Raw genomic sequence first — 16,512 nt, 5'->3', positions numbered from 1 at the left:
GACAGCCAGCCCCTTGCAAAGCCCCGTGCCAGGCACCGTGGAGGAGGCAAATGTAACTCAGGCTCGCACTAACTCTCATGCCAGGCCCCTGAGTACACAGATCCACCAGCCTAGGTCTGTCAATTCCTTGTGCAGTGTTCTTTCCACAACAGCACTGCCTTCCAAAAGTGATGCCAGAGCTTCCAGGATTAGGAATCCTAAAGAGATGATATATAATGGGTGGTCTACACGGGTTTCTCAAACTTGGCACTATTGACATCTGAGCCAGATCATTCTTTGCCCTGTGCAGTGCAGAATGTTTAGCAGCTTCCCTGGCCTCTATTTACTATGTAGTAGTGAGCAGTTCCCCAGTTATGACAACCAAAAATGCTTCCAATCATTTCCTGTGTCCCCTGGGGGGTAAAATAACCCCTTGACTAAGAACCACTGCTGTATAGTCTTCAAGGCTTTAGGTTTGAATTCTGGCTCTATCATTTGCTAGCTGTGTGAGCCCTGCAGGTTGTGTAATCCGGGCCTCAGTTTTCTTATCTGTAAAATGGGGATAGTAATAATACCTACCTCATAATATTGTTATGAAATAAGTTAACATGTGTAAAGAACAGTGTCCAGCACATAATAACCACTCAATCAGTGCTATTGCTCTTATTGCCAGAAACCAAATGCAGATAAAGTGGAATGTCAAAAAGACTGCTCCATAAACACTCACTGTGGTACAAAAATAAGAAATTTAATTCATTCATTCATTTTCTGCCCTGCTTATTTCTGGTAAACTATTTGAGGCAGCTTAAAATAAAAGCACACACATTACTGGGCAATTTAAAGAAAAAATTTTTTACAACACAAGGGTAATTTTAATATTTAAAGAAATTATACAGATCATAAGTAATCACTAATATCACTTAGATTAATGAGGACAGGACATAAAGCACAAAAGTTTAGAGAAGAAAATAGCATGAAAAAAAGTTCAACAAAGATATAAAAATCAAATAGCAACCAAAAATAACTTATTAAAAATGTCAGATTAATGGATAAGAGGCAATGAAACTGATACTTTCATACACTGTAGATAGAAACATGGCAAATTAAAATTGATTGAGATTAATAACCATGAAAACTAGAGAGGGGAAGTTAATTTCATCAAGAACTCAAAATCAGATGCAGTGTTCACTTAAGCAACAAATAGAAACCCGAGCTTCCTAGCAGCCACTGCAAAAATAAAAACACACCCAAGAGAACTCACCACCAGGACCTGCAAGGTCCATCTAAATTTACTTAAATGAGCATAGTCGATCATTCAACCATCTTTGTTTTCCCAACTTCCAAATGAGATAAACTTTGTTCACTAAGCCCAAGAGGAACTTTTATCAAGTGAGTCCTAACACAAGGGCCTTGAGTAACAGAGTTAGACAATGCTTCAACAGCAGTTCTGAGGCCATGTATCAGCTGCAACTAAAGCTCATTTAATGCACCACAAACAACTCTACACCTCTGCTCTGGCCCCTCCTCCTGCATGGATGAATGAATTCCCTGGATATGCCTGCCCATCTAAGCACAAGTTGGGGCTGTCAGGAGAAGCAGCCTCTCCCCACTGCCTGCCCAGCTGACATGCAGGCCCCTTCCAGGCTGACTGGCAGGGCTGGTGGCCAGGGCGTGCTGCCAGCTGCTTAAACACTCCTGATGGCTTGGCTCTCTGACTGCAGCCCCTCAGTAAAGGGAGACCCATGCAGAGCCTGGCACTGAGGGCAACACTGTAGCCAAATTCCCCCAACACTGTTCTGAATGGCTCCCTGGTGGCAAGGAGGCAGGGGAGGGGGCCAGCTCGGAGTGTGGAATGAAAGAAGTAGGGGCTAGGAGCACCGCAAGGCAAAGGAAGACAGTCACCTGAACAGGACATAGTGAAAGCAGCTCCTTGGGACCACCCTGGTGGCACAGTGGTTAAGAATTTGCCTGCCAATGCAGGGGACACAGGTTCAATCCCTGCTCCAGGAATATCCCACATTCCATGGAGCAACTAAGCCCGTGCTCCACAACTACTAGAGCCCGCAAACCACAACTACTGAAGCCCACATGCCCTAGAGCCCACATGCTGCAACTACAGAGCCCACACACCGCAACTACTGAAGCCTGTGCACTCTAGGACCCACGTGCCACAACTACTGAGCCTGCATGCTGCAACTACTGAAGCCCACACACCTAGAGCCCGTGCTCCACAACAAGAGAAGCCACTGCAATGAGAAGTCCACTCACCGCAACGAAGAGCAGCCCCGCCGCTCACCACAAGTAGACAAAGCCCACGCAGAGCAGTGAAGACGCAATGCAGCCAAAAAAAAGAAAAAAGAAAGCAGCTTCTTGCCCTCTTAACCTCACTATGCCTCAGTTTCCTCTCTTGTAAAATGGGGATAATATTGACCCATGTGGTTATTGTGAGGATTAAAAGAGTTCTACCTACAAAGTGCTTAGAACAATGCCTGGCAAACAGTACATGTTAGCTACTATTATTGTTATTATTTTTGCCCTCAGCACTCTTCTGTGTATATCCTAGACTCAAGCAACACATCTCCTGGAGGGTCTCACAGTGTAGGGAGATGATAGGAAAAGGTTTCTGAACTTTGAATCACTGTGTAACCCTCAGCCTAGAGACTCTAGCAATGGGACCAAGTACTAGTTCACAATACACAGGAGGAGCCTTAAGCATGGAGTACTAGTCCAGCCCTGCCACTAACTGGTGCCTTGGTGCAAGGGCCTGGGGCCTTGGGCATATCCTTGCTCCAATCTGGGCCTCAGTTTACTCACCTACAAAATGAAGAGAAGGGACCAAGTAATTCCTAACTTTGACTATGCATCCAAATCACTTCAGGACGTCACAAAATGCAGATTCCCAGATTCTGGCAATTGAATCCAAGTCTGGAACGGGAGACCAAGAATCCGCATTTTAATGAGCTCCTTGGAGAATCTTGATGTTCGGTCAGGTTGGAAAGCCACTGACTTGCTATGCTCTAAGGCCCTCTCTAATATTCATGTGCTAAATTAAAATCATAGACTCATGGAGCAAAAGGAGGTTGCAGTGATCATGCACCTTAGGGGCCCAGGGCAGATGGCTGCTTGCCTGTGAGAGAGCTCCAGAAGAATAATGCTAATGCCCTTGATGCTCTCCCAGGGTTTAATCAACCCTAGAGGTGAGAAGTTATACTTTCTGTCTAATCAAACACTCTATCTCAGCAATCTACCTCCAAGCCTGAGAGCTTTGTTCTCAGAGTTGTAGAGCAGGGCTATTTGGTGCCCTTCAGCACAACCTTCATGACCTTGAGTGCTGCTTGAAGTCAGCCTGGTCCCAACAATACTACTGGTGAGATGGCTTTTGATTTTGGCCCTTTCTTTCCATTTCCACTGCTGCTGCCCTAGTTAAGGCTGTTAATACCTCTTGCTTGGACCATATAACAGCTTCCCAGCTCATCTTCTGCCCTTCGATCTCTCCTCTCTTCAATCTCTCCTTCATGGCATCAACATTTTCCTAACTCCAACTCTGATTGCGTTACATCTCCAGCCTACAATCCTCCATGCCTAACAATCAAACCCTAACTCCTCAGCCTGTCATTCAAGGCCTTTCAGCACCAAAACCAACCCACATTTTTGCTTTTATAACTTATTGCATTTCTCTTCCATAACCCCCTCTGGCCAAGAGCCACCCTGGGCTACAATTGACTTTCTTGAATATTTTTGACAGAGGGTTTCCCAAACTTGAACACTGTGGAACATCCTCTCCCCACCACTGTCTGTTTTTCATGGCAAAATACTGATAACATCTCATGGATACTAAGTGATTCACGGAAGTCAGCTTGGGAAACACTCTATGATCTTCCACCTGCTTATCAATGACTTGACTCTCTATTCTGGGGTCTGCCCAGGTCTTGAACTCCAACTCAGAACAACCACCTAAGGTTGTCATGCCTGCTCTCTCTCCATCTGGCTGTTTTTGAATACTGTAAAGGTCCTACAGCAACGTGGAACTAGAACACTAGTCTATCACCACCCTTATTCCTTCTTTGCCTTCCTTCTTGAGCTGGTACCATATTTTCCCCCAATGTTGAATTTCTCAAGGACTATCTTGATTTACTTACATGGATGGCCATTCAAACATTTTTGTTTTCCCAACTTCCAAATAAACAGCCTCCTCTTCTCATTAGCAACTTTAGCAGGTAAATATCTACCTCTCTTGGGGCTACTCCCCTTTCCCACATCTACAACAGACACTGTTGACTGATCACAGCACTTGCTCCTAAGCCCCAGATGTGATGATGTAGGTTCAGAATCCTTCTCAACACTGTTCCCCAGGCAGGTATTATCCATCAGTCAAAGTTGGCATGCCATTTGAGACAGTCCTACTTACCATCAATGACCTAGTTGATTAAATAGCTAATGTGTTTACTAGAAAAGCTCTGTTGAGTTTCAATTTCAACTCTCTATGGAACCTTAAACTAGTCTCTAGTTACAGCCTATCTATTCCAAGTCTTTTAGGCTGGAGGATCTGGGCTGTGGGAGAGGCTCTATTAGAAGTCTAATTTGGCATAAGAATTAGAATAAGATTGCCAAGGTCAGAAGGGCTTCAACTAAGAACCGTCCTGGAGCATTGTCCACCTCCCGTCTCTTTCTCCTGCCAAAACCCAAAGAAGTGTCTAGTGAGCTGGCTAGGCTCTAGCCATAAAGAAGAGCACCTGAGCGGCTACAAGACAAATGACAAACTACCCCAGAAAGATGAATCTCTGGGGCAAAGAGCAATTGGAGATGCATTTGATGTCCCTCAGCAGCGGCAAGGTTTTCAACTTGGCCCGAACAAATGGAACCATCATCATTGGAAACACTGATATCTTCAGTCAGGTAGCAGGCTGCTCCGGTTTCTTCTCTCTCCTCCGCCCCCTCCTTCTCCTCCAAGCTGATCACATTTCCTTGGTGATTTTCATGCTTAGTCAGTAGGTCTTAGGGCACAAGTCTCAATTCCATAGGGACTTTGTCCATATAAATTACTCTGTACTAATGTTATCCTATGTACGGTATACTCCTTCCTTTCCTCCTTCCATGAGTGCTGATTAAACACCTACTATGTGCTATGTGGTGAGCACCACTGAGGAGAAGAAGGCTCTTGAACTGCAACGGGAGCCACCAGGGGAGGCTCTGTGGAGACAAAGATAATGTCACTGCTCCGATCAACAGAAAAATGTATTTCAAGTCACTTTCTCTCTTCTTGAGATCTCAAAAGAGCTTTAACTGAGTGGGAGCAAATTGAGAGCCTGGCAGCTAGAATGCAGGAATTCCAGGGAATTCTACAAAATCACGAAGAGTCCCCATAAGGTGAACACAAACCAGTCTCAAATCCAGAATACAATTAAGAGAGATCAACAGAATACTCTCTAGCCTTTAATTATTACCAGGGACTGTTTAAAGTGTTTTATATATATTAACTCTCTGAATCCCCACCATAATGCTATGAATTAAATATTTTATTCTCATCATTCCAAAGATGAGAAATAGAGGCACAAAGAGCTTAAATGACTTGCTCAAGGCCAGCAGCTAGGAAGTGATGCAGCCAGGACTTGAACTCATGTAGTCTCATTGCAGAGTCCTAAACTACCTGAAATATGTACATTTAACAACAAAGAAAGTGTTAATTCATAGATTGGAGTGGCAGGGGGGTCGGGGGGTGGATAATAACTGGATGGAGCTTTTGATCCCAATATAGTCTATCAAAGACAGAAGGGCTTTTTTGTTTTGTTTTGTTTTGGGGGGCATGCTGTGTGCCTTGTGGGATCTTGGTTCCCCAACCAGAGATTGAATCCTGGTCCTTGGCAGTGAGAGCATGGAGTCCTAACCACTGGACCACCAGGGAATTCCCGATAGAAGGGTTTTGGTAGATGGGAAGCTCAGAGTGCCTAACATGCCCTCATACTTTTAAGGAAGTCCTCACAAAAGCCAGCCACTCCCGCAGATCCACCCACATCTCCTGGTGTCCCCTTTACAGATAGCAGACTGGGGCCCCAGTGCCTGACCCAGCTTACAATGTTCATGTTCTTGAATGCCAGTCGTGGAGACAGACCTGCATGGGCCCCTGTAATAGCAAACCATATTTTTGACTGGAAAAAAAATATGATGTAATTAGTACCTAGTGCAGCAATGTCACTGGTCCTAGAAGCCTGAAGCCCTAACCTCTAGACTGGACTCTACCAACTACTGTCCCTTGATTTGGTTTCTTCATCTGTAGATGTTTTTTCATTCATTAAACAATTTTGAGCGCCTCTCTGTGCCAAGCACCACTGCTAAACCCTGAAACCACTAAGTGGAATTCAGTAGTTGCCCCCAAGGAACTCACTATTTGCTGGTAGAGACAGACATGGAAAAGGGTCTTTATGATGCCCTGTGTCCTCTCAAGGCTCCGGAAAACAAGGGAGGGCCCCAAACCAAGGGAGGGCCCCACCCTGTCCCTCCTCCCTGGGAGTCTGTGAGCAGCAAATGAGATCACACAGGGGAAAGTGCTTTGTAAACAGCAGAGGGTGAGAATGAGGTATGCGGGGAGGAGGGGAGGGCCATAACCCAGGAACTATCTGCCATGTCTGGAGAACTTGGGCAGGCAGCTGACCAAGCTAAGTACTCCGTCTGGGTCTGGGAGCCTGGGCAAGGCCTCCTGGATGTGAGGGAACAAAGCCTGAAGCCCTGGGCTCACTCTCCCAGCCGACCAAGCCCAAACCTTGCTGCCCAGGCCAAGCTACTCTGGGTTCTGTGTGGCAGGAACCTAAACCTGTGTGATGCTGCTTGCAACTAGGCGCTTTTGTGGACCCCCTGCCACCCGTGATCTCTTCAGGGTTGTAGCTTGAACGTGACAAAGGCCAGGTCTCCCCTCTATTGTGCAACCCAAGGAGCCCGATTCCCATGAATCGCCTTATATAATGAATATCCCTGAGAAATGTTGGCCCGAGGTGACGCCAGCCACTGCCATTCTCTGTGCTGAAGCGCCACCTAGAGGCCAGCTCTAGCTCAAACGACTGTGTTAGGTACGTTTCAAAATTTGCCTCGGCAAACGCGGAAAGGAGAAGTTAAATAGATAGTTAGTGGGAAGCAGCCACATAGCACAGGGAGATCAGCTCGGTGCTTTGTGACCACCTAGAGGGGTGGGATAGCGAGGGTGGGAGGGAGGGAGACGCAAGAGGGAAGAGATATGGGAACATATGTATATGTACAACTGATTCACTTTGTTGTAAAGCAGAAACTAACACACCATTGTAAAACAGTTATACTCCAATAAAGATGTTTTTAAAAAAATATTACTGTGGTAAAACATCTATAACATTAAAAAAAAAAAAAAAAAAAAGGACTGAAAGGCAAGAAAACGGCAGAGGACCAGTAAGAGGATCCCATCAGTCCCTTCACCAGGCCCCCTGTCGTTTGCTGAGTCAGGAGCTGAATGAAATGTCTCAGCTTTTCACTGGACAGGGTTTCCTCCATGGCTAGGAACCAGTGTGAGAATGTCACTGTTTCTCACATACTGTAAATTCTAGACCCGAAGAGCAAACACGCCAAGAAAACCCTCCAGTTTGCCCTGCAGCCCGGACCCCCAACCACCTGCTCCTCCTCTCCTACCCTGAAGTTCAGACTCTGGCTAGCTTGGGAAAATGGTTTTTCAGTGGATAAGTCCTCCTCTTGGGGAGACTTTGCTGATTTTGCTTACATTTCTGGAATCAGCTACCCTACACTGAGCGTGAACACACATTTATCATGGGCCATTTATTCAGAAGTAGCTGGGTGAGTCTACAAAGGCATCAAAGATAAGCCAATACTTCAAAGTCAGCACAGTTATTTTTGCCTGAAGAAAATCCAAGCCAGATGGTAGCAGAAAAGTATCAAGAAAAGTAAGCCAAAGCTCTCAAACTGAGCAAGGAGGTTTTTTTTAAACCCTCTTACTTTAGGTTTTTCTCTTCAATCTTTTGCCAGACCTGCAATTTAGTTTCCTACTACTGAGCTTACTGAACTCAAGTATAATTGGAAAACAAGATACATAAAATATTCAAGCTCTCATTGTCCATCAAAGTGTCCTAGTTTATGCCGCTTAAAGATAGCACTATGTGCAGTATCCACGGAATACCCACAGGGGCGACAACACGTCTTTGCCTGCAAGCAGCTGTTGGTCCCTCTTCACACCAAGGACAATTCAAACTCAGGGTAAACCCTGAGGAGCCTGGGGAAAACTAGAATCCATTAAAAAGCTACAGCTGTTTCTCATGGATAAACTGCAGTCCACTGACTGGCCAAAGAGCCCAGAGGAAGTGAAGTTGTCATTTCCTTCACCTATACTCTCAAATAAGATAGATTTACTAAAACTGAAATTTGCTTCTCCCCGATAGAAACAATTCCACTTGGTGTTCACAGCAATCTTGATGTGAGATCCTGAGATGAGTATTATTATCATTGCTGCCTTGCAGAGAAAGAAATGGAGGCTAAAAGAAGGTGAGTAATTTTCCTGTAAGTGAAGTAGCCAAGATTTGAACTCAAGTGCTCTGCTTCCAGTTTCCCCAAGGTCACCATCTCTCTTGGCATGAAGTCAGTGTATTAAGTACTGAAGAGAATATTCTGAAAAGCAATTCAGTTTGCCACAGATTGTTGCAAGAATTCTTACACAGTCATTAGGACTACACTTTAAGGGGGAATTTGTAGACCAAGGATGACCCTCATTAAGAAATAATGCTCACTGGAGGTCAGTTCACACAATAACACTTTCTGGGAGGCTCAATGTTTCTCAGTTAAACAAAAAGACTTATTTTGATTTTGTTTCCCACTTCATTCCTTTCATTTAAGCTAGACAGGCTCTTTGTCCCCTATAAAATCCCATGCAAGTGTTGTAATTATTATTCTCTGATAAAGAGAGTTTCCTCCTGGGAGAGAGAAGAACAACTAAACAAAAGTTGGAAGAAACAAAGGCACAATAGGGACAGTGGTGAGGATGGTCTCTTCACCCAGAAACATTACAGTATTTCAGAGCTGGAAGGGACCTCTGAGAGCATCTGATGACAGTCCAAATGCTCTCTTGGCAAATGATATCAAGACCCAGCAGTTAAGCGACTTCCCAAGATCACAGCTCTGAGTGGCAGAGTTGATCAGAATCCCAGTCCAACTAGTTCCTAGCTGAAGGCACTTTTCATGTCATCAGTTTCAGGAGATTTTATCTTGTTTCTAAATAAAATCCAGCTAGGAAACCAAATCTCCAGGGATATCCCTGAAAGGACTCTTTGGGGAAACTGCTGACATTCCCCATCTTGAGCTGTTCCAGATGGGATAGAATGGGATGGGATGGGATGGGACGGGGAGGGGAATAGAATAGAGAAGAGGGGAGGGGACGGGAGCGGACGGGAGCGGAGGTGAGGGCTCCTTTCTGAGTGCCCTTAACAATAGCCAATAGTGAAAGTTTGTTGAGCTGTGCTGGGCACCTTGCTTAGAACTTTAAATGCATTAGCTCCTCCCAACAACCATATAAGGTAGGCATGATTCTTTCCACTTTACAGAAAAGGAGAACGAGGTACAAGGAACTGGCTTAAGCTTTTACAACTTGTAAGAGGTGAAGGTAGGATTCAAACAGCTCTGTTCTACATCCAAGTCCAAATCAGTGACTTAAAAACCACATAGTAAATGCAGGGCCCAGTGAAACTCAAATTTTGGCTGTTCATAGGGAATCCACATATACTAGTTAGCTGTCTCTGCAGAAAACCACAGATACGGCCTAGCTTGAAAGAGGGTATTTCCACCATGGATGGCAGATGCGGGACTTAGAAGTTTAGTTTCTTTGCTTCTTTTGCCCAAACTCTCTTACTGGACGGGTGGGGGAAGAGTAGGATGATCAATATGGAGGAAAACATTCAGGACCGGAGGCGTAGTGGGGACAGAAAGAAAACAGGCTTGCTTTTTAAACCAAAGGTATTCTATAAGCCCACTCTGCCTTCAAGAGCTACAGAAGAAATTCTATGCCATTCTTAAATTCTTTCACTACCCCAGTAACCATTTCACTAACAAATCTTACATATGCTAGAACTTGAATTAGACACAAGAAAGGACCTCTGGGGAAAATGAACCAGTTATCTCTATAAATTGGAATTTCTCTGTATAAAATCCCTTTCCTGGAGGGAGGAAATATACCCAGCCAGTTCTTAGGGCCTTCTCTAAATTAAGACTGCCCAAAGGAAGACACACCAAGACATTCAACAGGGGAAGACGAGGAGGTAGTTTTCAAACTACTTGCCTCCCTGGGTGTTAAAGTTTTTCCAGCTCAAAGGGCCTTCAGGAAATGGTACATACTCAGAGGTAAGACAGGTGACTAAGGTGTCAGAGAAAACTGGTGCTGTGAAGGAGTGGGGCCCAGGATGCCAAACTCCTGCCAACATAATGCATTGCTTTTTCCCCAAATCTGCAATTTATTGTGATTTTGTGCTTCTCCAAAAATCAAAAGTTCTCAACATTGCACACTTGAATCTTTTTTAACATCTTTATTAGAGTATAATTGCTTTACAATGTTGTGTCAGTTTCTGGTGTATAACAAAGTGAATCAGCTATATGTATAAATATATATCCCCATATCCCCTTCCTCTTGCATCTCCCTCCCACCCTCCTTATCCCACCCCATGAGGTGGTCACAAATCACCGAGCTGATCTCCCTGTGCTATGCAGCTGCTTCCCACTAGCTATCTATTTTACATTTGGTAGTGTATATATGTCCATGCCACTCTCTCACTTCATCCCAGCTTACCCTTCCCCCTCCCCGTGACCTCAAGTCCATTCTCTGCGTCTGCATCTTTATTCCTGTCCTGCCACTAGGTTCTTCAGAACCTTTTTTTTTTTTTTTTAGATTCCATATATATATGTGTTAGCATACAGACTTTTGTTTTTCTCTTTCTGACTTACTTCACTCTGTATGACAGACTCTAGGTCCATCCACCTCACTACAAATAACTCAATTACGTTTCTTTTTACAGCTGAGTACTATTCCATTGTGTATATGTACCACATCTTCTTTATCCATTCATCTGTCAATGGACACTTAGTTGCTTCCATATCCTGGTTATTGTAAACAGAGCTGCAATGAACATTTACACACTTGAATCTTAAATTCTTTTTTCAGTAAGAGCTCATTGGTGTGGTCCCTGAACCACCCCCAGGTTATCTGTATAAAGAACAGGGCTGTGGAAGCAGCAGTAATTCAGTTTGATGACAACTGTAACTCTTCTCTGCACTAGCTATTTGTGGCATGGAACATATACTCATACACCTGTCTCTGGAACTTGCCCAGAAGAATAAATAATTCAAGCTACCCTCTATCACTGCTGACCTTAACCACATGCCCATTGTTTTGGTTTTTTGTATTTTTTATTATATTTATTTTTTTATACAGCAGGTTCTTATTAGTTATCCATTTTATATACTATATCAGTGTATACATGTCAATCCCAATCTCCAAATTCATCACAGCACCAACACCCCCCCTCACCACTTTCCCCCCTTGGTGTCCATAAGTTTGTCCTCTACATCTGTGTTTCAATTTCTGCCCGGCAAGCTGGTTCATCTGTACCATTTTTCTAGGTTCCACATATATGCGTTAATATACGATATTTGTTTTTCTCTTTCAGACTTACTTAACTCAGTATGACAGTCTCTAGGTCCATCCACGTCTCTACAAAAGACCAATTTCATTCTTTTTTATGGCTGAGTAATGTTCCATTGTATGTATGAACCACATCTTCTGTACCCATTCGTCTGTTGATGGGCATTTAGGTTGCTCCCATACCCTGGCTATTGTAAATAGGGCTGCAATGAACATTGATTGGGGTGCATGTCTTTTTGAATTATGGTTTTCTCTGGGTATATGCCCAGTAGTGGGATTGCTGGGTCATATGGTAATTCTATTTTTAGTTTTTAAAGGAACCTCCACAGTGGCTGTATCAATTTACATTCCCACAAACAGTGCAAGACATTTCCCTTCTCTCCACACCCTCTCCAGCATTTGTTGTTTGTACATTTTCTGATGATGCCCATTCTAACTGGTGTGAGGTGATACCTCATTGCAGCTTTGATTTGCATTTCTCTAATAATTAGTGATGTTGAGCAGCTTTTCATCTGCTTCTTGGCTATCTGTATGTCTTCTTTGGAGAAATGTCTATTTAGGTCTTCTGCCCATTTTTGGATTGGGTTGTTTGTTTCTTTAATATTGATCTGCAGGACTGTTTATATATTTTGGAGATTAATCCTTTGTCTGTTGATTCGTTTGCAAATACTTTCTCCCATTCTGAGGGTTGTCTTTTCGTCTTATTTGTAGTTTCCTTTGCTTTGCAAAAGCTTTGAAGTTTCATTACGTCCCATTTGTTTATTTTTGTTTTTATTTCCATTACTCTAGTTGGTGGATCAAAAAATATCTTGCTGTGATTTATGTCAAAGAATGTTCTTCCTATGTTTTCCTCTAAGAGTTTGATAGTGTCTGGCCTTACATTTAGGTCTCTAACTCATTGTGAGTTTATTTTTGTTTATGGTGTTAGTGAGTGTTCTAATTTCATTCTTGTACATGTAGCTGTCCAGTTTTCCCAGCACCACTTATTGAAGAGACTGTCTTTTCTCCATTGTATATCCTTGCCTCCTTTGTCATAGATTAGTTGACCATAGGTGTGTGGGTTTTTCTCTGGGTTTTCTATCCTGCTCCATTGATCTATATTCCTGTTTTTGTGCCAGTACCATATTGTCTTGATTACTGTAGCTTTGTAGTATAGTCTGAAGTCAGGGAGTCTGATTCCTCCTGCTCCTTTTTTATCCCTCAAGACTGCTTTGGCTATTTGGGGTCTTTTGTGTCTCCATAAAATTTTAAGATTTTCTGTTCTAGTTCTGTAAAAAATGCCATTGGTAATTTGATAGGGATTGCATTGAATCCATAGATTGTTTTGGGTAGTATAGTCATTTTCACAATTTTGATTCTTCGAATCCAAGAACATGGTAAATCTCTCCATCTGTTGGTATCATCATTAATTTCTTTCATCAGTGTCCTATAGTTTTCTTCATACAGGTCTTTTGTCTCCCTATGTAGGTTTATTCCTAGGTATTTTATTCTTTTTGTTGCAATGGTAAATCGGAGTGTTTCCTTAATTTCTCTTTCAGATTTCTCATCATTAGTGTATAGGAATGCAAGAGATTTCTGTGAGTTAATTTTATATCCTGCAACTTTACCAAATTCACTGATTAACTCTAGTAGTTTTCTGGTGGCATCTTTCGGATTCTCTATGTATAGTGTCATGTCATCTGCAAACAGTGACAGTTTTACTTCTTCTTTTCCAATTTGTATTCCTTTTATTTCTTTTTCTTCTCTGATTGCTGTGGCTGGGACTTCCAAAACTATGTTGAATAAGAATGGTGAGAGTGGACATCCTTCTCTCGTTCCTGATCTTAAAGCAAATGCTTTCAGTTTTTCACCATTGAGAATGATGTTTACTGTGGGTTTGTCGTATATGGCCTTTATTATGTTGAGGTAGGTTTCCTCTGTGCCCACTTTCTGGAGAATTTTTATCATAAATGGGTGTTGAATTTTGTCAAAAGCTTTTTCTGTATCTATTGAGATGATCATATGATTATTCTTCAATTTGTTAATATGGTGTATCACATTGATTGATTGGCGTATATTGAAGAATCCTGCCTTCCCTGGGATAAATCCCACTTGATCATGGTGTATGATCCTTTTAATGTGTTGTTGGATTCTGTTTGCTAGTATTTTGTGGAGGATTTTTGCATCTATATTCATCAGTGATATTGGTCTGTAATTTTCTTTTTTTGTAATATCTTTGTCTGGTTTGGTATCAGGGTGATGGTAGCCTCATAGAATGAGTTTGGGAGTTTTCCTTCCTCTGCAATTTTTTGGAAGAGTTTGAGAAGGATGGGTGTTAGCTCATCTCTAAAGGTTTGATAGAATTCACCTGTGAAGACATCTGGTCCTGGACTTGTGTTTTTTGGAAGGTTTTAAATCACAGTTTCAATTTCATTACTTGTGATTGGTCTGTTCATATTTTCCATTTCTACCTGGGTCAGTCTTGGATGGTTATACCTTTCTAAGAATTTGTCCATTTCTTCCAGGTTGTCCATTTCATTGGCATAGAGTTGCTTATAGTATTCTCTTAGGATGCTTTGTGTTTCTGCGGTGTCTGCTGTAACTTCTACTTTTTCATTTTTAATTTTATTGATTTGAGTCCTCGCCCACTTTTTCTTGATGTGTCTGGCTAATGGTTTATCAACTTTGTTTATCTTCTCAAAGAACCAGCTTTTAGTTTTATTGATCTTTGCTATTGTTTTTTTTCTATTTCATTTATTTCTGCTCTGATATTTATGATTTCTTTCCTTCTGCTAACTTTGCGTTTTGTTTGTTCTTCTTTCTCTAGTTCCCTTAGGTGTAACGTTAGACTGTTTGAGATTTTGCTTGTTTCTTGAGGTAGGCTTGTATTGCTGTAAACTTCCCTCTTAGAACTGATTTTGCTGCATCCCATAGGTTTTGGATCATCGTGTTTTCATTGTCATTTGTTTCTAAATATTTTTTGATTTCCTCTTTGATTTCTTCAGTGATCTCTTGGTAATTTAGTAACATGTTGTTTAGCCTCCATGTGTTTGTGTTTTTTACATTGTTTTCCCTGTAATTGATTTCTAATCTCATAGTGTTGTGATCAGAAAAGATGATTGATATGATTTCAATTTTCTTAAATTTACTGAGGCTTCATTTGTGACCCAAGATGTGATCTATCCTGGAGAATGTTCTGTGTGCAGTTGAGAAGAAAGTGTAATCTGCTCTTTCTGGATGGAATGTCCTCTAAGTATCAATTAAATCTATGCCGTCTATTGTGTCATTTAAAGCTTCTGTTTCCTTATTAATTTTCTGTTTGGATGATCTGTCCATTGGTGGAAGTGAGGTGTTAAAGTCCCGCACTATTATTGTGTTACTGTTGATTTCCTCTTTTAGAGCTGTTAGCAGTTGCCTATGTATTGAGGTGCTCCTATGTTGGGTGCATATATATTTATAATTGTTATATCTTCTTCTTGGATTGATCCCTTGAAAATTACGTAGTGTCCTTCCTTGTCTCTTGTAACATTCTTTATTTTAAAGTCTATTTTATCTGAGATGAGTATTGCTTCTCCAGCTTTCTTTTGATTTCCATTTACATGGAATATCTTTTTCCATCCTCTCACTTTCAGTCTGTATGTGTCCCTAAGTCTGAAGTGGGTTTCTTGTAGACAGCATATATATGGGCCTTGTTTTTGTGTCCATTCAGTGAGCCTGTGTCTTTCAGTTGGAGCATTTAATCCATTCACGTTTAAGGTAATTATTGATATGTATGTTCCTATGACCATTTTCTTAATCGTTATGGCTTTGTTTTTGTGGGTCCTTTTCTTCTCTTGTGTTTCCCACTTAGAGAAGTTCCTTTAGCATTTGCTGTAGGGCTGGTTTGGTGGTGCTGAATTCTCTTAGCTTTTGCTTGTCTGTAAAGCTTTTGATTTCTCCATTGAATCTGAATGAGGTCCTTGCTGCTTAGAGTAATCTTGATTGTAGGCTCTTCCCTTTCATCACTTTAAGTATATCGTGCCACTGCCTTCTGGCTTGTAGAGTTTCTGCTGAGAAATCAGCTGTTAACCTTATGGGAATTCCATTGTAAGTTATTTGTCATTTTTCCCTTGTTGCTTTCAGTAATTTGTGTCTTTTTTTCCAATTTGATTACTATGTGTCTTAGCGTGTTTCTCCTTGGGTTTATCCTATATGGGACTCTCTGTGCTTCCTGGACTTGGGTGGCTATTTCCTTTCCCGTGTTAGGGAAATTTTCGACTATAATCTCCTCAAATACTTTCTCGGGTCCCTTCTCTCTCTCTTCTCCTTCTGAGACCCCTATAATGCAAATGTTGTTGCATTTAATGTTGTCTCAGAGGTCTCTTATGCTGTCTTCATTTCTTTTCATTGTTTTTTCTTTATTCTGTTCCACAGCAGTGAATTCCACCATTGTGTCTTCCAAGTCACTTATCCATACTTCTGCCTCAGTTATTCTGCTATTGATTCCTTCTAGTGTAGTTTTCATTTCAGTTGTTGTATTGTTCATCTCTGTTTGTTCTTTAATTCTTCTAGGTCTTTGTTAAACATTTCTTGCATCTTCTCGATCTTTGCCTCCTTTCTTTTTCTGAGGTCCTGGATCATGTTTACTATCATTATTCTGAATTCTTTTTCTGGAAGATTGCCTATCTCCACTTCATTTAGTTGTTTTTCTGGGGGTTTATCTTGTTCCTTGATCTGGTACATAGCCCTCTGCCTTTTCATCTTGTCTATCTTTCTGTGAATGTGGTTTTCGTTCCACAGGCTGCAGGATTGTAGTTCTTCTTGTTTCTGCTGTCAGCCCTCTGGTGGATGCCTATTGCTTTTGAGAGAGAGGAATTCACATAGGCTTTGATGGAGCATTTAAAAGGGACACACAATTAAAGTAT

General features: G+C 41.9%; 1 protein-coding gene across 1 annotated transcript in view; it reads right to left on the bottom strand.

Moving 5' to 3' along the window:
• Window positions 1-2,823: 2,823 nt before the first annotated feature.
• The window catches only part of LRIG2 (leucine rich repeats and immunoglobulin like domains 2), an 82,731-nt gene continuing 69,042 nt past the window's right edge, over window positions 2,824-16,512 (bottom strand). The window contains exons 19-20 of the mRNA XM_067042321.1: window positions 5,097-5,169; window positions 2,824-2,904 (exon numbers count right to left, since the gene is read on the bottom strand). Of these exons, the coding sequence (XP_066898422.1) occupies window position 2,904; window positions 5,097-5,169 (74 nt within the window). The 3' untranslated portion in view covers window positions 2,824-2,903. The remainder of the gene's footprint in view (window positions 2,905-5,096; window positions 5,170-16,512) is intronic.

The sequence above is a fragment of the Kogia breviceps genome, chromosome 1 (genome assembly GCF_026419965.1).
Source record: "Kogia breviceps isolate mKogBre1 chromosome 1, mKogBre1 haplotype 1, whole genome shotgun sequence".
Taxonomy (NCBI): domain Eukaryota; kingdom Metazoa; phylum Chordata; class Mammalia; order Artiodactyla; family Physeteridae; genus Kogia; species Kogia breviceps.
This window is presented reverse-complemented; position numbering and strand designations above follow the sequence as displayed.